Genomic DNA, 25,137 nt, shown 5'->3' on the forward strand with positions numbered 1-25,137 from the left:
TCTTCTTTCACACTAGTGGAAAGTACATAAAAACACATTTAAGGGTTTAGTTTATTACACTATTTTTGTATTGTAGATTTCACTAGCAATACATATATTTAAAGGCCGTTTTCTCAACATGAAACAGAAATCTCCACTTCAGTAACACTTACATGCACCTAACCTTACAGATTTATTTCTATCTAAATTCTGAAGGTTTTTACAAAGGTCTTTCTTTATATAATTTGCATGGTATATTCTATTTTATTCCAAAAACATGGTGAATTTTGTTCTGGCTGTTGAAAGTATTTTCTGATTTGATATTTTCTGAGTGATAAGAGACCAAAAGTTTACAGTTTCCTCAAACGTTAGTGTACTTGTTTATCAAGGAGACACCAATGTTTGTAAGGAGCTTGAGATTAAATATGAAACGTGATGTCTGATGTAAACTAAGGAAACTCAAGATACATATCATGTTAATACTTTAAAATAAGGTCCCATTAGCTAAAGTTGGTTCACTAGCAAACAATTACATTTGTATTAGCCTAATCTTAGTTAACATTAGTTTATAAAAAAATTAACAGTTCATGGTTAGTTCCATAGAACTCATGTTCATGTCAGATACAACATTTCAAGAATTTAGTAAATGTTGCAATTAACATTAACTAGTTGTGAAATGTTTTAGAAGTATTTTCATTGTTAGTTCCTGTTAACAAATGCGGTTAACTAATGCTAGCAACCTTTTTAATTATATATAATTATAATAATTATATAATTACTGAATTTTCCTGTGTCCTTCCAACCGCAAGACAAGTTAAATAAACTGTGAGAGTGTGAAAGAGAATTACTATATATATATATATATATATATATATATATATATATATATATATATATATATAAATGGCCTTAGTTGAACTTGAAGACCTGTAACTTATATGAATTATGCATGAATAGAGGTTAAACGAGTAACAGACTGCTGTACTCCGTTAATTTATCAACAATCGGAGTCGACAGATTGCCAGTGTGCCAAACTGGCTGTACAGTTACATAAAAATGTATAATACATGACAGCAAGTACTGAATCCAATCTAACGTTACAACGTTAACATAATATGCTCTTATAGAGTGCAATACACAAGACAGAGTGTTTTAAAGCAAAAACCACATTCGCACACGAAACACAATTACTGTAATTTGTGTAAAGAGAAATACTTACTTGTTTGGGGTTGCTTAGCTAGCGACACTGCTAGCCAACTCGAGTGACGATCAACGCACTTGAAACTTCCCAATATCAGAGCGAAACAGTCATTCAATCCATGCTGCTTCTTTTACTCCAAATATTTTTGTCGCTCAGTGTCACTTACGTGTGGATTAATCATCCCGTTAGTTGTCGTAACATTTGACTTATTGTAGTACAGCTCGCTAAGGGGTCAAGTTTAGACGGCTAGCTGCGCGTTAGCATGTGCTGTTGCTTCTCATATTTACAAAACATGACCACAGGAGCTTCGCACTTCGCATGCTGTCTCAACTCAATACGACCGCAAAGACGACGACATATGTTCTTAAATAAAGCCACCTGATGAAAATGTTATGGACGCGACATGTCTTAATATCACCAGTAGTGTGACAGCTAGCGAGCATGCTAACTCACCCGAAATGATAGTTAGTCAAGACCATAGGCAGGTCATGCTTTAACAAACCACATCTGATCGTCTTTAAACGACCGTTGTTTTGTCTATCCTTTTCAAAAAGAGTGAAATGAAGACCAGTTTTAATTTCCAGGACGCAGTCTGTATGTTCCTGTGCTGTCTCAGTGTCTCATATGCAGGTGGCGCCCTGTGCGTACTGCGGTTGACACGCCATTCAGAGTCTCAGCGGGAAGTATCTCAATACCCAGTGTGCTGCCTACCTAGACAGCATAGGTTCATTAATCTTATATTTCCCCAAAATATCCCTATGATGCCCATGCCCAGAAATGCTTAAAGTTTTTAAAACACAACCTGTGTGTAACAAAACAGAAGAGTGATTCACTGACCCTTTGTGTATCACCTTGGTCAGATTACAATCAACCATTAACCAGCCTATAGACCCTCCCAGCACGGATCCTTTAGATTATTCATGCATTTTATATTTGGTCGTTTTGAAATGCATATTTTTGGCTGAGTGACTTGGTTAAATAATAGCAAGGAAGTAAAAGTCAGGATGGTGAACTTGTCCTTCATACCGACCCTCTCCTTTTGACCTTATAGTTTGGTTTTAAGTGAAAGCAAAGTATGTTTGCTATACACATGCTCCACTGCGTATTCAAACTAACATTTTTTTTCCCCTTTTCAATTTATCAAAATGTCAAACAAATCCATTTACCCAAACACCAAACAGTGTGATGAATCAACAGCATATTTTGACTTTGATTCTTGAGCTAATAAACAAAACAAGGGGAACTTTGCACAATGTATGATACATGCCCGGTTTCATAGACAAGGCTTAAGCTTAGTCCCAGAATGCATGTTTGAGCTGTTTTAAATTAAAGCAACTTGCAATGACATATCTTAAAATATGTTACTGTCATTGTTTTGTCTCAAGATGCACACCAGTAATGTTTTTTTTTTTTTTTTTTTGTCTAAGGCACATTTATAAAAGCTATAGTCCTAATTGAACTAAAGCCTAATCCTGGCTTAATCTAAGCCCTGTCTAAACCAGGCCTATAATTTCTCCAAAGTTGTAAGATATGATCAGTGAAATGATAATGCAGAGCCTAAGCAGAGGCACAACAGAAACTTAGCCTTTAAAAACATGCTTTAACAATTCAGTAAGGATTTATTAGAAATATTATCATTATTAGTTTATTTATTTAGTAAGTCACTTGATTACACACTGTAATTACACATATTGACCACACTTAAAATTTTTATAATATTATTGCATTAAATACAAATTTCAAACTAAGGACATTTACTTTTAAGATAGCATAAACTTGCAATTGCATGCAAAACATTCCACTAAAAGTAGATAATGGCTGCGTCTGAAATCGCATACTCTCTTGAGTAGGTACTTGTTTTGAATAAGTAATTACTTCACAACTGCTAAAAAAGTACATTCTATATAGTATGAATGTGTGTAGTATGAATGTAATCCGGACGTACTACATTCACTATGTTGTTCAAGTTTCAAGTTCAATTTATTTCTAGAGCACATTTAAAAACAATAGTAGATCACAGTGATGTACATAAAGGATCAGAAAACAAACAACAATAATAGGGTAGGCCTACTGTACATATTATACATTACAGGTCAGAAAAACAAACAACAAAGACAAAGAGGAAAAAAAACACAGCTCTTAGACTGAATTAAATGCCAAATAATAAAAATGTGTTTTAAGACTAGTTTTAAAAGCAGACAGAGTTGGGGCCATCCTCACAGACAATGGTAATAAATTCCAGAGTTTAGGGGCAGCTACTGCAAAGGCACGATCTCCCCTGTGCTTCAGTCTTACTCTAGGGACGACCAGTAGCATATGGTCAGCAGACCTCAGAGACCTTGATGGGACGTGCAGTTGTATAATGTCAGAAAGGTAAGTTGGGGCTAGGTCATTTAAGGACTTATAAGCAAGCACTAAATTCTTAAAATCAATCATAAAAAAGGACCAGAAGCCAATGTAGGGAAGCCAATATGGGGGAAATATCTTCCCGTTTATGCATTCCTGTTAAAAATCGAGCATTTGCGTGAGCGAGCAAGCGTGAGCGAGAGGCCAGGTTTACATCAACATAAAGGGCATTACAATAGTCTAAATGAGAAGAAATAAAAACATGTAAAAGCCTTTCAAAGTCATTAAATTACAAAAAAAGCTTGTTGTCTTTATCATGTGACCTACCAGCGTCACTTCACCTCCATTTAAAAATCCTCTCCCGTGGCCTCATGGGATATAAAAGTGTCCATTATATGCACACTTCGGAATCTTGCCGGAAGTAGGTCATCCGAGTACTTTTTGCCTACTCTTTTATGAGTACTCTGAATTCGGACATACTTCTTTTGTCACATACTGTTTTTCGCCTTCTATAATGGAAATATGCGATTTCATATGCAGCCAACGTTTTATGTGATAGAAAATGATAAATGGCTCTGTTTACAACTAAGTCAAAAACATAATTTCTTTTGGTTTCATTTTTTGTTATTTATTCTTTTGCATTTAGAGCTGCATTAATTATTTGAGGTTTAAATTCAACAAGGTCCTGGAAACATTCCTCAGAGATTTTGGTCCATATTGACATGATAGCCTCACGCAGTTGCTGCAGATTTGTCGTCTGCACATCCATGATCTCCAATTCGACCACATCCTAAAGTTGCCCTATTGGATTGAGATCTGGTGACTGTGGAGGCCATTTGAGTATAGTGAGGTCATTGTCATGTTCAAGAAACGCATTTGAGATGATTTGAGCTTTGTGACATGGCGTGTTATCCTGCTGGAAGTAGCCATCAAAAGATGGGTACATTGTGGTCATAAAGGGGTGGACATAGTCAGCAACAATACTCAGGCTGTGGTGTTTAAAAGATGCTCAGTTGGTACTAAACATTCCCCACACCATTAGACCACCAGCCACCTGAGCTGTTGAGAGGCAGGATGGATCCATCCTTTCATGTTGTTTATGCCAAATTCTGACCCTACCATCTAAATGTCACAGCAGAAATCGAGGCTCATCAGACCAGTTAACGTTTTTCCAATCTTCTATTGTACAGTTTTGGTGAGTCTGTGCAAATTGTATCCTCAGCTTCCTGTTCTTAGCTGACAGAAGTGCCACCCGGTGTGTTCTTCTGCTGCTGTATCCCATCTTCTTCAAGGTTCGATGTGTTGTGCTTTCAGAGATGCTCTTCTGCAGACCTCGGTTGTAATGCATGGTTATTGGAGTTACAGTTGCCTTTCTATATGCTTGAACCAGTCTGGCCATTCTCTTCTGACCTCTGGCATCAACAAAGCTTTTTACCCACAGAACTGCCGCTCACTGGATATTTTCTCTTTTTCGGACCATTCTCTGTAAACCCTAGAGATGATTGTTTGTGAAAACCCCAGTAGATCAGCAGTTTGTGAAATAAACAAGACAACGACAGGCCCAAACAACTACCTACTTCTGAGTCTGTCCCTGAATTCCCACCAAACCTCCCTCTCCCGATCATCTAGCCGTCCTCATCTCCTCTGCCTCCTGTCAGCCCCGTCACTCACCCTCAAGACACCAGTGGAATGGTGGGCTCGCTGAGGGTCTTCCAGTCCTCAGCCCCATCAAGGACAGTGGATACCCTGGATCCGACTCCAACCACAGCGTCCAGGATTCCTCATCGGCCCATCAGTCCACTGGCTTACCCTTGGCTCCTACCTCCATCTCCGCCGTGGCCCATCAGTTCACCAGTTCCGCCAGGCTCCCTCGTCCCCCCGGATCCGCCTAGGTCGCTCGTCGACCTACCCTCACCTCTGGACTGCACTCCTCGGTCCCGTCTACACCTCAGTCACCCGAGCCAGCGGCTTCCCCGTGTCCCTCTGCTCCACCATGGCCCGGTGAACTTCCGTCTCCTCCCTGTCATCCTCCCCCATCGGTTCCGTCTCTGTCCGTCATCGCCCTAAAACCTCCTGCCCTTCAGCCTCCATGGCTCCTCCGTCCATCGGCTCCACCATGGATCATCCTTCCCTCTGTTCCTATCACCCCTCTTCTGCCAAGCCCTTCTCCTGATATTCTGCCCGCCTTCTCCAGCCCTTCGGCCACTCCTGTTGCCAGCCCTCAGCCTGTTCCACTTCCTCTTCCTCTTCCCAAACCCCCACCTCCCCACCTTCCCACCTCCCCACCTTCCCACCTCCCCACCTTCACATCTCTTGTTACGGCGCGAGGACGCGCCTTGCGGAGAGGGGCGTTCTGACACAGTGGTGTTTTGGTTAGTTTTGTTTTCATTTGGACTTGTCTGCTTGTATGTCACCTTCACTGTCATTATCAGCTCAGCTGTATCACCTGTTTAGTCAATCATCTTCATCTGTATCACCTGTGTTCCATTAATCAGTGTCATTTGTGTTTGCATTTAAGTTCCGTCTGTTCAGTCAGTCTTGGTCCGATCTCTGTTGTATTTGAGTGTTGCTGCCTGTTCTGCCGTCCTGTATATTACTCCCATTAAACCTTCTTGTTGGAAAAGATACCTTCATCTTCTGTCTTGCAACCACCCGTGACACTAAGACTGCCATACCAGCATAACATAGCGAATGTTAAAACAGACTCATTATAAGATTTGTAAAACAAAGTCATCAAGGACCGATCAACGTTAAACTTGGACAGTTTCCGTAGACAGTATAGACATTGCTGGCCCTTTTTACAAATCGTCTCCACATTGACTATTTATCACTGATTCTTGAGATAACAGACAAGACATGTTTTAGTAGTTATTTTTTTATTATTTAATAATATATTATAATAAACTTCATATATTTGTAAACAAAGGTCTCAGCTAACCATTAGCTATAACCATTACAGTTTTTCTCCATTGGTTTGGCTCATTTCTTGAAACAGAAATGACATTCTCAAAACAACATGGACAAACCTCCAAATCACTTGGCAATTTTTCACAACAGAATTGAATTTCTCATTCATTCCATCAAATTGCAAATGTCTAAGTACATGTCTCAATGTTTTAGTACATCTTTGCAAATGATTAAGTACAGGTAGCCTACATTTAGCACAATTTCCAAGTGAATAGATCTTGTTGATCTAAATTGATTGTTGATTCTCAGTCTAATGGTTGTTCGCTCCAAAACATGTCAGCGTCATTTCATTGTATAAGTCATCACATGCACAATAGTCTGTTCAATTGTCAAAATTAGTCAAGAACATAATACCATGAATACCATATATGTGTGTGTGTATATATATATATATATATATATATATATAATATTATACCATATAATATTATTGGCCTATTGGCCACCAGGCCATGGAGGATGTCCCAGGCCAGCGAGGGGGCAATATATGCATTTTGGGAGAGATATGAGCTTTTGCAAGTGAGCTATAGTGTTGTGCTGAACTGTAAGACTGTTTTGCCAAATGATCTTAGAGTTTTGAGAATGTAATTTCTGTTTCAAGAAATGAGCCAAACCAATGGAGAAAAACTGTAACCATAGGCCTATTAACAATTGCAGACTGAATTTTCGGTCCCACTTTAAGTGACGTTAAGTACTATGTACTTACATCAAAAAATAAGTACAATGTACTTATTGTGTTCATGTTGTATTGTAAAACCTTTTTGCTGCTATTGAGGTGTGATACGGGTAAGGTTAGGGACAGGTGTGGTGGATTGGGTAGGTTTAAGGTGTAAGGGAAGGGTCAACTGTGTAATTACAAATGTAATTACATAAATTAATTACAACTGTAATTACATGCAGGAATTTTTAAAATGTAAGTACAATGTAAAAACATGTAGTTACATAATAAGTACATTGTATCAAATTATTAATTTCAATGTAAGTACATAGTACTTAAAGCCACTTAATATAAAGTGGGACTGAATTTTCACATAGCCTAATAAAATAACAACATAAAGCAAGACTGTTTCTTTGAGTGTTCTGTCACCAGAGGGAGCCAGTTTCCTCTGTAACAGAGTTAGCTTCACAATTTTTTGGAAAGGGATATTGACTATTTAAAAATACCTACATTTTCTTGTATTTGATACAATACAGAGGAGTATATTTATAAAAAGAAAACTTTCACATCTTTTAAAACTCATTAGCCAGTCCTAGAGAATATTTCTCCATCTTTTATACAGCTCTACGCAAGGCTAGGTGTTATATTCCAGTCATGAGGGTTACTGCAGTACAGCGTCTGACATCATGATCAGTGTTGCCTTTTCCTGGGGATATCCGTCACAAACAGTGAGGCTGAGATTGGGACAGGGACAGGAAAGCGTTCACTTGGAGGAGGGTGGGCTGTGCCGAAGAGGTACGATTTCAGCAAGGACAAATATTCCTTCAGACACAATTTGCAAAGCCTGCTGGTACTGTTATACTGTATGTTTGACTTTACTTCACTTTCCTGTTTTAATGCTGGTTTTCTAAAGGGTAATAAACAAAAATTTAATGTTTGAACAGACAATCTACATTTTGTAGTAGTTTACTATATAAGCCTTAGTTAACTCAAATCTATATAGTAAAATATCTAATATTTCTCTCAACCATTTGTTAAGCTCTCTATTTACATAATTTCTCTCTCTCTCTCTCTCTCTCTCTCTCTCTCTCTCTCTCTCTCTCTCTCTCTCATGTCTGAACTTATGAGGTTGAGCAAGTCGAGCTCCTGCCCTACAGCTGTTGTGGTTCAAGGGCAGGAAGCAGCTTGGTTCCCACACAAAGGTACACATCAAACACACAGACCAGTACAGACTCACTTACACACACACAGACAACCGCACAAATGCCAGGCTTGCAAGCATAACACAAAGTACAGTGAACAAATACACACCAAGACAAACAGGACATTCCTACTGTCTGACGTGACAAACCAACAGATTTACAGGCCCTGTTTCCACTTAAACAAATGCTTTAGCTCGCAAATGTCTCCCCTTATGGATCACACAGTGTCAACACATTTGTCTCATTACGTATGTTTATTACATGTCTGCTTCCTGAAATTCAGCAGTCAAATGTTTTAGTATAAGGACCGCTAAACTGGATATTTGACTGGTGTCTATGGCAATTGTGCTACAGTAGATATCTCTTGTATGACTTTGTGGACTTTTTGTTCTCAAAGTTAGCAAGGTCAGTAAGCTTTTTTTTTTTTTTTTAGTTTCATAAATAAATATTTAATTAAATTGATCAAAAGTGATAGTAAAGAATTTTACATTGTTACAAAAAATCTATTTCTGCTGTGCTTTTGAACTTTCTATTTTTCCAAAAATCCTGAAAGAAATGACTGAAAATGCATCAAGTTTTCACAAAAATATTAAGCAGCACAACTATTTTCAACATTGATAATAATAAGAAATGTTTTTTTGAGCACAAGATCAGCATATTATAATGATTTCTGAACCAAGGATTTTTTACCTTTCGGGTAACAACATTTTGTTTCACTGGAGCAGTACCCTTAAAAGGGCAACTTTGTTCAAACTTATTTCCCCTTAAAAGTTCATAGTAACACCTTAAAGGATTAGGTCACTTCAAAATGAAAATTCTGTCATCATTTACTCACCCTCAAGTTGTTTCAAACCTGTATAAATTTCTTTCTTCTGCTGAACACAAAAGAAGATATTTTTGAAGAGTGTCGGTAACCAAACAATTGATGGACCCAATTGACTTCCATAGTATTTTTTTCCCTATGTAAATCAATGGGGTCCATCAACTGTCTGGTTATTGACATACTTCAAAATATCTTCTTTTGTGTTCAGCAGAATAAAGACATTCACACAGGTTTGAAACAGCTGGAGGGTGAGTAAATGATTTCTAAATAATATTTAAGTGAACTATTCCTTTAAGGGTACATATTGCTATACTCTAAGGCAGTGGTTCCCAAACCTGTCCTGAAGGCCCCCCAACACTGCACGTTTTCTTTGTCTCCCTAATCAAACACACCAGATTCAACTCATCAGCTCATTATCACATGGGTTAATGAGCTGATGAGTTGAATCAGGTGTGTTTGATTAGGGAGACAAAGAAAACGTGCAGTGTTGGGGGGCCTTCAGGACAGGTTTGGGAACCACTGCTCTAAGGTATATATTACTACTACCAAGGCAAAGTTTTTGTACATTTTTGTGTCACTGAAAACTGAGTAATGGCTGCTTTGCCATATACATATATACAATATATATATTCAAATAGATAGTTATTTTAAATTGTAATCGTATTTCACAATATTATTGTTTTTACTGTATTTTTGATTCAATAAATGCAGCCTTGGTGAGCATAAGTTCTTTCAAAAACATAAAAAAATCTTTCCGACCCCACAGTGTATGGGCTATGATCTATAAGTCACACTTAAGACTTAAATGGTGGGAAGAGAGACACCCATCACTAAATTTCCCATGCAAAATAAATAGGTCATCATAAAACTTACTAATTGCATGTGCAGTGTCATGAGGCAACATGGGGTTAAGTGCCCAATCAAGGGCACTACAAATGACCCCGCATAACAAGGACCTGTTTAACAAGGATTCACATTTAAAAGCACACATAATTTGCATTTTAATTTCAAAACCCTCACAAAGCAGTTTTTAGAAATGTATTGTATAAATATTTTAGTTACACTTTATTTGGTAACACTTTATTTGACAGTGTCCTTGTTACACGTTACATGTAGTTACTGTAGTCATAACTATAAATTATGCATAATTACATGCAACTAACCCTAATTCTAACCCTATAGTAAGTACATGTAGTTCATTATTAATACTCAGTACTTAAATGCATAATTACACTGTAACTTGGACACCTCAAACTTTATTTTAAGGTGTCCTTGTTACAATGTAATTAAATACTGATAAATACTATAGGTTTAGGGTTAGGAATAGGGTTTGGTTCAGCGTTAGTTGCATGGAATTGCATAATTTATTGTTATATATGTAACAAGGACACTGTGACAAAAAAAATTGTTTGATTTTTTTCAACCTTAAAAGTTCAGTTAAGTTTCTCTAACCTTTTCATAAATATGTGCAGTTTTGTTGGGTAACACATTACCCTATATAACCAACTGAATTATTCACACAGTTCCGTTTTTAGACCGTATACGCCATGCCAACTTTCCACAGACAACTGTTTTGAAATATCTACCTTCTCTCTCTCTCTCTCTCTCTCTCTCTCTCTCTGACTTTCTATCTGTGCATACGCCTATGCTGGGAAGAAAGGCTCAACTCTTTCCCACGGTCCTAGAGCACGTGGTTTAAAATTGGATCCTGAATGACCCACCCTCCCTATTGAAACGTCACTGCAGTTTAGCCATTGAGATCCTGTTACACTGCCAAATATTTTAAGGCATTTGAATGAGAGTCTATTGAACTGGCAAAGAACAGTACAAGAAATATTCAACAAAACCACAGTACACAGACAAGTTAAGTCAGGTTTGAGAGTTAAGAGATGCTTGAAATTATGTTTTCACATGTTGAATATAAAGACAAGTTCCAGCCTTGTTTCTCATTGCAGAGCATGCAAAATGTGTTCAGGTGGTGCCCAACAAATTGTAAACAATCATCTTTTGTGCACTCACAAGATTAACTTAAAATTAACTGCTCTTCATAATGTGAAAATAAAAACACCTACCTAATTATCAATTTAAATTTTACATACTCATATGTTAAGTTATATCTTCAACTTCATTTTTCACCAGAATAGGCACTAATGAAGCAATTGCTTGTCATGCATCTAGAAGTTAGAAAATAGCCTAGTTTGGGCTTAAGTTTATGTGCCAAATTGAGGCTACTGGGCGATACAAAAACAGCATGCAGTAGCCTAGTTCCCATGGTGCCTAAAGACAGTGTTTCACCACTGAGAACGAGAGCCTCACTGCTGCCAGAAGAAATGCTGGGCAGGGTTGTTCACCCATTTGTTGATATATCTTTAACAAATGGATTGTTGATAGACAAATGCTTAGCAGTGTGAAGATCTCCAACACTGGGTGGGATTATGGACCACCTCCACCCAAATAATAATAATATTGTAGAAAGACGGATAGATAGAGAGGGGGGAGATAGATAGATAGATAGATAGATAGATAGATAGATAGAATAAGAGATAGATAGAATGACAGATAGATAGATAGATAGATAGATAGATAGATAGATAGATAGATAGATAGATAGATTCATGTTTTTCATTCAAATGGGTAAGAAATTCAATAAAATGATTTTAATTTTAGACAGCATTTAAGGTTATGTGAAGTTGACTATATGACTTTGATTTTACATTACATACGACTTGATATTTTACATAATGATATAGCCTACTTGAAAACGAGCAAATCACAAAGAAGTCTTTTGGCATTTTTATTGTTCATTTATTTGCTGCATTTCCCCTTTGTGTAGGCCTATATTGGTAAGTAACATTAACAATGCAGTCTGCTAAAAAGCAGATAGAAACGAACACAGTCTCCGCCCCTAAAAGACGAACTTCATGACGGGCTATTGTTATTCAAAAGAGCCGCAAGAGGAGGAATAGTCTGTCAGCTATAACGGAGGAGTATACAGTCAGAACACAGCGCGCGGAGCTGGAGGCAATTCAACACCCGCTCGTGGGAACCACCAAGGTAAAGCACTTAATATACAGACTGCAATACTGTTTTCCGCCAAAATTTTGCATGTGCAAACATTAAATAACAGTAAATACATTTTCTATTAGGAACAGAGTATCGGAGCACCACATGCCATATGGACTACTGAAATTCCCAGCTCCTCTGCTTTTTATTATATTTTTTCATTATAATATCGGCGGAAAACATAAACTGGGGGATTTGCGAATACCTTGGAGCTTGGTCTATGAATTATTAAGTGCCATTACTGAGACGTTTAACGTTCGCTGAGTTATATCGGAGTTTGGAGGAAGACCTGGCTCATTATCTTCTCTCAGAAACAGAAGCGAAGGGGTCTACCTGTTGAAACCATGAGTCAGGCGGACATGACTTGCTCTGCGCGTCAACGAGTGTTTCAGGAAGCGCTCAGGAAGGGCAATACTAAGGAACTTCATTCTCTCTTGCAAAACATGACAAACTGTGAATTTAACGTGAACTCTTTCGGACCCGAGGGACAGACGGCGCTGCATCAGTCCGTGATCGATGGCAACTTGGAGTTAGTAAAGCTACTGGTGAAGTTTGGTGCAGACATCCGTCTGGCCAACAGAGATGGATGGAGCGCTCTCCACATAGCAGCATTTGGTGGACATCAAGACATCGTTCTTTACCTCATTACACGGGCGAAGTACTCAAGCGCGCTCTGAGGCAATCAAAGAAAATCTGACGCTGTACCTTTAAGCCTATCATATATTTGACCCCTTTGTGCCAAAGTAAAAGACAGCTTGTTTGTGATGTAATGTGTTTAGGAAATTGATTTAATATCGGTAGGCACATGATTCAAATCCAAAAGGCTATTTTTTTTTTTATAATGTTGGGTTGGTACAATGTCATGGATGTGGTTTGCCAACTTCTGATGCATGATGAAAATGAATGATCACTGTGTTATTTATAGATTTTTTTTTTTTTTGGAAGATAACAAATTGAACAGTCGGATCAAAGTAAGAAAGCTGATACTTGGTTGGTGGTCCTACAGGATGACTAGACTCAGGGTGCGAATTATGGAGGGTTCTGGGGGTCTAAATCCTTAATTAAGGCTTGAATTATATTGGTCTTTTTACATAAATTTCAAACAATATCAGTAGCCTATCAGTTCATTATCGAACAGTACAGAATTTACAAAACACAACTACTGTCATTATTTATCCCTTTATTATAGACGTTCACCTCCGATATTTCACAAAATGTTTGATTTGTTTTAAACACATCTTTAATTAATTTGACACCAACAGAAAATTATTGACAGGCATTCCTTCAGAGAGTCGACCTATGAGTCAATGAATAATTCGCACACTGACTAGACTGACATAAATATTCCTGTATAGAATTACATTATGTACACATTCTCTCATATTGTCTAAAACAGGGACTGATGTCTGATACCTCAACTGTAATGCATTATAATGGTGACATTGCAATGTTGGTCATCAAGTTTAGTATCATACTATCTATCTATTCACCTATCTATTCACCATTCAGGATCTCCCACCTCTTGAACTGATATATTAATGCTAACTTAGCCCGGACATTACCAAATATGATTGCATTTTAGCACTGTTGTGTCGTAATTCTTATGGAGTTCCCATGTGAACTGAGTTTCTGACACTAACCTTTTTTTTTGGTCCACACATTTCAAGCCAGTAAACATTACTTTACTGTTTTGTAATTCAGAGGTTGAGCAAATCCATAGATCAGTGTATAGACTGCACTGTGTCCTAAAGCACATTGGACTCGTCTTCTTATACCCCTTGCCAACTCAGGCAAGATGTGATAAGGTTTAAATGTGTTGTGACTTCTGGAACGCTTCAATGCCAGTATGAAAATATGCATTGCTTATACTTGAGAATGTTTTAAATATTGCACTGATGGCTGTTTTATGAGTTGTTGGTGTCAAGCCAACTTTTAAAGATTCTATTTTTCTAAATGGAAAAACAATTCTTATTGTATGGAAGCTCCAGGGTGGTTTTCACTCATTCTTATCAAAGGCATTTATAAATATGCCAATGAATTGAATTACTTTATATGTATAATTATGTAACACACTCTGCTTAAATGTCCCTCCATAAGTAATGTCAAACATATTCTAGACTATAACAACTTTGACATAATGGAAGAACATATAAGTAAAGTGTTCAGGAAAAAAAAACTCTTGGAGCACTTCTTATATCCGAAGTCCCATCCTCCTCTTTTTAGGGGGATGCTATGGTAAAACCAGTGTAACAAGAAGTTGCACAATGCACAAGTCTTTACTTGATAATGCCATAACATTTATGACATAAAAGTAAAAGTAACTTCTTTGATTGAGATAAAAGTCAAATGACTGTGATTTTTTGGACCAACTTTTGAGATATTTTCATCAAAGAGAAGTTTGGAAAAAGCCTCTCATAATGATTTGTCTTTTGTGAATTGTTATTTTGTTGTGTTTTTATATATGTTTAGCTGTTTGTTTATGTTTTGAATGATGTAAGTGGTCATATTTTAAATATATTACTTGCTGTATTTTGTACGTTATGTACAAAGGCATTTTAGATATTAAATTCTGTGGTTTTAAGAAAATTACTGGTGTAATGCATAGACTTGCGCATGACTCTCCTGAATATTATTGTTCCTTGATTCAGCCTCTGCTCTTCCTGTTCCTCAGGTAGTTGCAGAGCCATAGGGTTGCTCAGTATTTCCAAGAAACACAAGTGTTGTGACAAATGAACTGTGAAGCACATATAGGGATGCAGTTAGTCTAAAAAAGTTTCTTTATAGATGTATGCCTTACATATTTTACAGAGAAACATGTTCCATATGCATATAGCCTTGAGCAGATGCTAGCCGTAGCATGTATTAGCATTTAGCACCCCAGTAAACACCAGTTTGGCTGCAAAGAAATGAACTAGTTAAAACAAGTCTACATTAACCTTTAATACCAACCATGTGAAAAAGACATGTGCTTACTATGCACTTGCAGAGTACTTCAAATCTTATCATTATATATTTTTTTAAAAACTGATCTTGCAGATAATGTGACATTAATGAAACTGAAGACCACCTGTACTTTATAAAGAGAGTGCACCATGTTTCTTAACACACTTAAGTAAACTTTTAAAAAGTGCACTTTGAAGTAATAAACATTACTTTAAAGTACATTTTAAATCATTATGTTTTGATTTTTTCATGCTTTAAAGGACTAGGCTACACTTATTTTGATGTGTTAACAAACTAATGCACATGTAAAGTACTTACCTGTAATATGTTATTTGATGTTATATTTAGTTAATATATTTTAAATGTACTAAATTGCAACTTCATCATTACAAATGTGTAATTACAAATATAATTTAATACATGCTATACAAGTTTAAATAGAATGATATTAAAGTATATTTTAGTTTACCATGAATGCCTGTCAATACATTCAACAGGAGAGAGCGGGGCACAACCTAACACTTTTTGACTTTCTCTGTTTGTGTAAATTCACCTGGGGTTCAGAGTATTTATTTTTTTCCCCACATTAATCTCCCACATGTCTAGTACAATTATGTGGTTTTGTTTCATTAATACAGTGTATATATTTCTTGATTTACCCTGAATGAATGGAAGTGAAATGTGACAACACCCCATAGGTGTGGCATGTTGAGGAGCACATTGTAACATAACCATATGACAGATTAAAATGTTATCTGATCTAATAAAAAAAAACAAGACAAACAAAAATATTTTGTCAATAAAATACAATTATTAACTTTTTCATATAAAATAATGGCATTTTTAAGTTTGACAACACACCACAAAACAGAGCTATACAGCATAGTTCAAAACATAATAATATTTAATCATTTCTGAACATTGACTCTCAGTCTTTATTCACCTTTTTCTCATGGTTTCTCAATAGAATTCATAAAAGTATAGAATAGCATAGTTATAGGGGCACATAACGCAGTGTTACAACATGCCCCACCTGCGCAACTGGGATTTAAACCCGGCAAGTGTCTTCTGCTGATTAGATCAGCATTAAAGAACTATCTCAACTGTTAAACAACAGATATAAGATTAAAATAATATCAGATTTTTCTAATTTTAAATAAACACACACATAAAACAAAAAACAGATGAAAAATGTACTTAAGAAATTTACTTTTGCTATGCTTAAATAAATGTTCAGTGATTTAATTTAAAGATTTTTTAATTTTGGCGCATTTTTTTCTCTCTATATAGTGTACTATGATATGGCAACTAGTAAATATGTGTGGAAAAAAGTTTTAAACCACGTGTGTTACAACTACTGTGATCCCGCGGTTGTGCCCCGCTCACCCCTACACTTTAACCATATTTCAAAGACAAGTAATTTAAAGATACCTACTTAAGTTGGCCAAAAAGCATTCTAAAGTTCAGCTACTTGCATTTAATTGAAATTTAAATTAAAATACATTTCATTTAATTGTATTATCAAGCAATTAAGTGTCCGAAAACATTACATTCATTTGGCACTTAAGTATATATTATTTTAAAGTGTATACTTCTGTAGTAAGTACTCTTTTAAAAAACAGGATAATGTTGTTTTTCACAAGGTAACACAAAACTTCCACCAGTTTTGTATAGTTAAAGGAATTATGCAGTTTCTTTGGTAGAATACTTATCTCCCACATTTGAAACACAGTTTCAGCTTTATCCCGAACTTGAACTCTGAAAATGTCAATTCAGCAAATAAGTTACACATTTGTAGGCTACATGTCTGTGTCCCGGTTGCATTTCCATAGATGGCTAATAGGCCACCGTGTGATATCAGCTGAATTAATTACCACAATGTATACAGCTAATGCTACATGCAACATGTAGCCAAGCAAGCCCAATCATGCTAGCAACCTAAAGAGCAAGGGATTGTTACTAAATACTGTTAAAGCTGATATATTTGTGTCAATGTAACCTAATTACTGGTTAGGGGATTATGGGTAAGGATGTTAGAATTGCCATGTGTTTCCTTCACTACACTGAGTACAAAAGAAAAACATGTTTACATTATCATTTCAGAATATCTTGCCAGTGTTGTCTGAGGATACTTAAGGGTAATAATGCAACCAATCACATTTTTTATTTGTGAGCTGAGTGACAATTATTTTGTGAGTTCTGATTAAATCACACAAGAGAATAACTTTATTAAGCACACTAAAATTGCATCACACATGTTCTAGTATTGCATCAGTTGTTTATGAAATAAGTAAAAAAAGTAGTTCACTTGTGGTTCACTCTTAAACATACTGCTTACATTGCATTTTTCTGCCCAAATCACGCTCTCATGCCTCCAACTTTTAGTCCCTCCTTTGACAGAAGGGGCAAAAGACAGAGAGCGAGAGAGACAGGTGGCCAGGCCAATCCTTGCATGCCCTCTGCTCCTTTTAACTTTCTTTCACTATTTCACTCCATTTTGTGTGCTCTAGCTCGCAGTGACAAGCCGCCCCATTCACTCGCCCATTCTTCTCTCCTCTTCTCTTTTGTTTGTCCAGTTCAACTCTGTGCGCCTCTATTCATTCCCCAGACGGCCCACCATTGACGGGAGCCCCTGCCTAAGTCACACTGCCCGACCCGGACCCCCTCCCTTCACACACACTCACACACACACGCACAGCTCTGCAGCTGCTATGGTAATGAGAGAGGGGACAAGCAAGGGAGAAGGCTGGAGAGAACAGAAAGAGAAAGGGAGATCCTTCTCATGCAACTCAATAACCAGTGGCCCTGTTTTTTTTACAAATGGAAAATCCGTCTACCTCCTTTTCTTCTTCCCTCCTGTCGGTTTCCCACCCTGTTCCCTTCGTCCTTCCCCTCCCCTAGCCTCCACACCTCCTCTCCTGACCTCCTCTTTCTCATTCAAATCCATTTCACACCATGCCCTGAAAAGGGATGTTCAAAGGTGTGTAAAGTAACCCTGAACCAACCCTTCAAGCCTGAGAAAGCTGCACTGTTTATATGCACTTGCATGCATGTTGGCCTCAATGTGCAATTGTGTGCATTTTTAGACTGTATGCTTGTTTCATACTCAAACAGAGGTTTTTATTGCATTCGATAATGGGTGAAAATATCAAAGCAAATGGCATATTGATGTAGCATACTGATATATGAAGTCAAACAGGTGTCCTAGCAGAGTAACCGCAGGTGTAGCTTGTTGGTTACGCTTTATTTTGATGGTCTACTTTAGACATTTTACTAACTATGACTAACTTTGCAACTACATGTCAACTAACTCTTGACAGAGTATTAGTAGGCTGTAGTAGACTGTTATGTTAGGGTTAGGTGTTAGGGTTCAGGTTAGTAAAACAAGTTGACTTGTTGTAAAGTTACTTTTACTTTTAAAGTTACTTTACATGACGTCACCATTTTTGCAAATTCGTGTTTTTGTAGTTTACACGGAGACAATAACTGTATCGTTTTCAAAAACGTGCACTTTGAAACCCATTTTAAAAACCATGTTTTTGTGTAAATTAATGCACAAAACACATAAAACTGCCATTCAAAAGTTTGGGATCAGTAAGATTTTTAAAATGTTTTTTTTAAAAAAAGTCTCCTCTTCTCATCAAAGCATTTGATCCAAAATACAGTAAAAACAGAAATATTGTGAAATATTTTCACAATTTAATAGAACTGTTTTCTATTTGAATATATTTTAAAATGCAATTTATTCCTGTGAAGCAAAGCTGAATTTTCAGCATCATTACTCCAGTCTTCAGTGTCACTTGATCCTTCACAAATCATTCTAATATGCTGATTTGCAGCCCAAAAACGTCTAGGTTAATAATGTAACCCCTGTTTCCTGAAGGAGGGAACAGAGACGTTAACGTCAGTGACTGACGAATTGGGATCTCACCTGAGAGCCCAATCACCTTCAAGTGGTAACAGAACAAGCCAATGCACATATACTTACAATTAGTTTTTTGCTGAGGAGCCGAGACAGGGTCCCGGCCGCCTGTGGAGGTACAGTAGTTGTGGTGATGGGCGTTAACGTCGAACGTAACTGACTGATAGGGAACGTCTAGGTTACTAATGTAACCCTCGTTCCCTGAAGGAGGGAACAGAGACGTCAGTGACTTACGATGACTACTAACGTCAGTGACTTACGATTTGGGATCCCTATGGAAGGCACCAAAACTGCTGCCCCTTCCAGCGCACCCCACACCTGTTTGGGGGCAGAAGTAGGACAGGGCTGTGCACAGAGAATGTCAAACACTTCGGAGACCACATCCTGCCCGTAGGAAAATAACATGGGGTTACACATATGGACTGATCACCAGGGCAATGCTACATATTGAACCTCTCTGTGGTAGATACCGTCAATACCGTACATAGATGGCATATGGGATCACCTAAAGTGGGGAATCACAACAAATGGGCATCTAGTCTAGTACAGGGTCTGACATACATACAAGTAGTAGACATGGCATCAGATGCCTCCGCCACATCTAACTGCCGAGGATGCTGGAGGAACTACACCAGGGTTCACCAGCCGGGGAACTCAACTGAGGAGCAAAATAAGTGCTCGTATCCCGTCCTCAGAGAGGAATGGCACAGCAAGCGAGACAATAAGCAATCCCTCCTACATATCACCTTTTTGTAGGCAATACACAGGAAGACACCGGCTCCACTCGGAGATTGTAAAATCTTGTGAATGTGTTAGGTGTTGCCCAGCCCCAGCAACACTCCATGTTGAGTAAGTTCTCACTCCCAGGGGGCACGGCTCGTCTTGGGAATGGTATGTTAAGACAATGGCATCCACTATCCAGTGGGCCAACCTGTTTTTGGAGACAGCCTTTCCCTTCTGCTGTCCTCCATAGCAGACAAAGAGCTGTTGTGAGGTTCTATGTGTGGTCCAGAGAGTTAGCTGGCCTGAGAGTTGAGAGTTAGCTGGCCTGAATTCCAGGCAGGGTTTGTCGACCGAAAAATGCCTGCAGGTCCCCCACCCTCTTAATGGATGTGAGCGCAGTCAGGAGCGCTGTCTTAAGAGACAGGATTTTAATCTCTACTGACTGCAAGGGCTCAAAGGGTGCTCTCTGTAAGGCCATCAGGACCAAGGAAGGGTCCCAAGAGGGGATGAGGCGTGGCCGAGGAGGATTTAACGTCCTGGCACCTCTCAGGAACCTGATAATCAGGTGTGTTTCCAGAGGGACTTACCGTCTACTGCATTGTGGTGTGCAGCAATAGCGGCTACATACACTTTCAGAGTGGAGGGAGACAGCGTTCGCTCCAACTCATCTTGCAGGAAGGAAAGCATGACATTAACAATGCATCTACGGGGATATTCCCTGCAGGAAGAACACCAATCAACGAAGAGGTTCCACTTCAAAGCGTAAGGCGTAAGCGCCTCGTAGAGGGGGCTCTAGCTGAAGCGATAGTGTCAACTACCCCTGAAGGTAGGCCATTTAAGTCTGGGTGCCAGATTGTGCCCCGTCCATGAGAAAGCAGGTCCTTCCTCAGGGGAATCCACCAGGGAGGGGCTGTCGAAAGGAGAATGAGTTCTGGGAACCAGGTCCGGGTGGGCCTGTACGGCGCAACCATCGAGACCTGCTCCTCATCCTCCCTGACCTTGCACAGTGTCTGTGGAGCAGGCTCACTGGGGGAAACGCGTACTTGCGTAGGTCCCGGGGCCAGCTGTGTGCCAGTGTATCCATGCCAAGGGTCCCCTCGGTCAGGGAATAGAACCACTGGCAGTGGGTTGTCTCCGAGGTTGCGAACAGATCTACCTGAGCGACCCGAAGCATTCCCAAATCAGCTGGACTGTCTGGGGGTGGAGTCTCCATTCCCCCCTGGACGAATGTTGTCGTGAGAGCTCATCGGCCGCATGACTGAGCTCACCCGGGATGTACATGGCACAAAGCGACCTGAGTTGCTTCTGACTCCACAGGAGGAGATGGCGGGTTGCGACATACGCAGGGGAGTGTAGACCACCTTGGCGGTTGATGTACAAAACGGTCTAAGTGTTTTCCTTCCAGACCAGCACATGCTTGCCCCGCAGTGACGGCAGAAACCGGCGCAGGACAATGTGTACTGCTAGCAACTCAAGGCAGGACCCCACTGTCCAGGAGCCAGAGGCTGCTTGCCCGTCGCATACAGCAGCCCAACCTGCACTGGAGGTATCTGTTGAGACAACAACATGCCTGGACACTTGTACAAGGGGAACACCTCTCCGTAGAAAATCAAGGTCTGACCACGGGGTGAAAGTCTGGCAACAAACCGGAGTGATTTCCACCCGGTGTGTGCCGCGGTGCCATGCCCATCTCGGGACCTGGTCGTGAAGCCAGTGCTGCAGCGGTCTCTAATGAAGCAATCCGATTGGCGTGAATGCGGCTATGGATGCCATTTGTCCCAGGAATCTCTTGAACGAATACACGGGGGAGAGTTTGCTCTTTTCCTTGTTGACCAGTCAGTTACCAGTCATCTAGATATTTGAGGATGCGAATGCCCGCCTCCTTCAATGGAGTGAGGACAGCCTCCGCTATCTTCGTAAAGACGCGGGGTAACAAGGACAGACTGAAGGGGAGGACCTTTTACTGGTATGCCCATCCCTTGAACGCAGAAACGGTCTGTGTTGAGGTAGGATTGAGCCATGAAAATATGCTTCCTTCAGGTCGATCGCTGCAAACCAATCTTGGCTTTTATCAATCCAAGATCAGTTGTAACCTACTGCCTTTCTTGGGCACGATGAAGTATGGGCTGTAAAACCCTGATTTCATGTCGGCTGGAGGGACCGGCTCTTTCGCGTCCTTTGCCAATAGGACTGCAATATCTGCACGCAGGACAGGAGCATCCTTGACTTCCATTGAAGTAAACCGGGCGCTGCTGAACCTGGGAGGACGCTGGGCGAACTGAATCGCAAAGCCGAGTTTGATCATCCGGACGACCCAGCGAGACGGGCTGGTAAGCACTAGCCAGGCTTACAGACACCGTGCAAGGTGTAATAATATTTCACAATATTACAGTTTTTACTGTATTTTGGATCAAATAAATGCAGCCTTGGTGATCAGAAGAGACTTCTTTCGAAAATATAAAAACATCTTACCGATCCCAAACTTTTGAACAGCAGAGTATATTAATATTATAAATAAATAAATGTTAATATAATATTATCAAGTTTATTTGACAATTCTTTTTTTAGTTTATTATGTATTATGTATTATGTGTTTATTATTTGCATGTAGTCAATCAATTAATATAAGGCCATAAAAAGTGCATGCATAATTACTAATTGTTATACATGCTTATAATCAGCAAAAATGAAATCATTTAGATAGAGTATAGCATGCCAAAGACCATCTTTCCTAAAGCATTATGTTAACTGCCATAAATATCTACAAAATTATCTTCTGTTTTATGTTTTATAGTTTAAAGCATATCATTTATTTTTGTAAAATGCTGTTTGAAAGGTGTTTTTTATACTATCACCAATATAAATATAAATAAATGCCACTCTGTTTGATATTTTCTTATTTCTGACCTTCTACATTTTCAGCGTAGATAAAATATCCAAATACCCTGCATTATATACAATAGTGGCCATATTATGTAAATAAATAATATGTAGTTGTGCTTGGGGTCAATTGTTTAATTTGTGATAACTCAATGAAACATGCCAAAATGTGCGGACATACTTTTTGGCCAGGCTGTAATAAAAAGAAATTATGAACACATGCAAAAACAAGAGAGAACCAACCAAATATTAATAACTGATCATGTTGTAGTCAATGTATGCTTTTTCCAACTTTTGTGAACTTTTTGTTTTTAGTAAAATAAAACCTGTATGAAGTTTAGTGTTTTCTTCTTTCTTCATATTTAAAACATTTTTAAAAATATTAAATATTTTACTCATATTTTGATGGTTTAATCAAACTTTGTAGGGTTTTTAAAAACAAATATCCCCATCTACACATCACTTTTGGCCACTATGCATGTAATTCCAATATATAATAATACGCAATTCAACAATTTTTATATGTAGGACATGCACTCACAAACAAAACAAAATAAATAAGAATGAGCAAAGATAAGATTATCTAATAAAAACAAAAAATGATTGCAGTAATATTGATAAATAGGGAGTGGTAATATAACAAAACTAGCATGAAATATCTATGTGTATAGTGTGTGTGTGTGTGTGTAGTGGGGTAAACTGGGGGACTCTGCTGGCAGACGGCTGAGGGGCCCCATGCAGTCTGTACTGCACAGCTATTCGTCTTATGTCTGTGCACGGTGACCTGTTAGACCATGTGACATCTGCCTGGCTGCCAACACAGAAAAGAGATGCAGGAGTGCCCATATGGAGCCTCCTTTCTCCAAATACTGACACACAGTTTGGTCCAGGGTGTGTGTGTGTGTGTGTGTCTCATTTTGATTAATAAGCACAGACACACTCAGATGAGGTTACACATCTGTGAGGTAACAGGCGGAGGGGCCATGAGCGAAGCGATACATTTCATGAATGGCAACGCCGACAAAAATGTTTCATTTAAGTAACTTAAAACCACAGAAATGTATGTGCTTGGAGTTTATTCCCCCATTGTTTATATGTGTTTAAGTGAGTAAAACATTATGCAAAAGCATGCTTAAAATCATATTTATTATTGAATGTCAAAGATGATGATTTGGTACTAATGCATTTCAACCTAGAAATGTAGATTTGAGATGTCACAGAGGTTGTGCATCCTCAAAATAATATGAAAAAAATGTATGCACAAATGAAGCCCTTCTTATTAAGTGACATGTAGATTTTGAACTTCGAGACATGATTGTTTCAGAAACATCCATTGTGAGAAATCAGATCCAAGTTCATCAGTGGAAGTTCTGTCATCATTTACTCATGTCCTCATGTCTGTCCTCATGTCGTTCCAAACCTGTATGGATTTATTTCTTCTGCCCAACATAAAATATATACAACAGTTTTTGTCCATACAAAGTCAATGGGGTCCAAAACAACTAAGTTTCATTGTATGAAAAAAAATTAAAAAATGAACGGAAACAGAAAACAAAATAAAACACTGAGACATCTATCAAAATATCTTCTTTTGTGTCCATACAGGTTTGGAATGACATGATAGTGAGAAAATTATGACACAATTTTCTTTTAGAAAAGCCTATAATTATAAATTTAAGTGTTATGAACGTTTACAGTGGAGGTCTAAATTTGTGTTCTGCTCCAGTGGTGTCAGATGTTAAATGACAATGTTATAATGATGTTAAATTAACATTCATCACCCTGTGAGATTAACTATTTACTGATATACTGTGTGGCTTACTGTATGTGTGTGCTACAGTAAAGTGTGTCTGCTTGCGCATGTATGTATGTATGTATGTATATGCTAGCACATAATTACAGAGGATAAAGACCCAGTTGTACTAAGAGAAACTTCTGGGTTTGGAAGAGTAGAGCTGCTTTTCTGTTTGGCTGGCTTTGCTGAATGGAGCCATTCACAAGCCTCTAACCGCATGCTTTCTTTATCTTCATTGTTATCCCCCTCTTCCCTTCACCCACCGCAGCATAATGGCACTCCGTAAAAAGGGGTGAGGGAGCAGTCTGATAGGGAGGGAGGGGGGTAATTGGGTGAGAGTGGAGAGTGTGGGGGAGGGATATGTAAAGGGGTGGAAGGAGTAGAAAGGGATGGAGGACCCCAAAGAGGGGTATATGGTGACAGACAAAGGCCCAAACTAAGCCACGCATCATTTGTTGCTGACAAGTGATGATAGTAGAGGAATGCTTTTCAGGAACTAGTTAATTGATTGATTTACTAATTGAATGACTGATTAATTGGCTGCATTTTACAATATAATTTGACACAATGTTTACATAATCACTGTCATTACCAACATAACCATTACATGTATATATATATATATATATATATAT

The 25,137-nt window shown here is 38.5% G+C and overlaps 2 protein-coding genes across 3 annotated transcripts in view; one reads left to right on the top strand and one right to left on the bottom strand.

Annotated features, from left to right (window-relative positions):
- Nucleotides 1-1,870, bottom strand: part of jak2b (Janus kinase 2b) — a 45,407-nt gene extending 43,537 nt beyond the window's left edge. The window contains exon 1 of one of the 2 annotated variants that reach the window (XM_084114075.1): nt 1,199-1,870. The gene's annotated coding sequence lies outside the window, so the exon portion shown is untranslated. The remainder of the gene's footprint in view (nt 1-1,198) is intronic. The other variant, XM_084114076.1, reaches the window with a different exon arrangement.
- Nucleotides 1,871-12,073: 10,203 nt separating this feature from the next.
- On the top strand, nt 12,074-15,957 carry nrarpb (NOTCH regulated ankyrin repeat protein b). The gene is made up of 2 exons (XM_084114834.1): nt 12,074-12,230; nt 12,323-15,957. The coding sequence occupies exon 2, from the start codon at nt 12,584-12,586 to the stop codon at nt 12,914-12,916; it is 333 nt and encodes a 110-aa protein (XP_083970960.1). The 5' UTR covers nt 12,074-12,230; nt 12,323-12,583; the 3' UTR covers nt 12,917-15,957.
- The last annotated feature ends 9,180 nt before the right edge of the window (nt 15,958-25,137 follow it).

This window comes from Abramis brama (genome assembly GCF_963993115.1).
Source record: "Abramis brama genome assembly, chromosome: 5".
NCBI lineage: Eukaryota > Metazoa > Chordata > Actinopteri > Cypriniformes > Leuciscidae > Abramis > Abramis brama.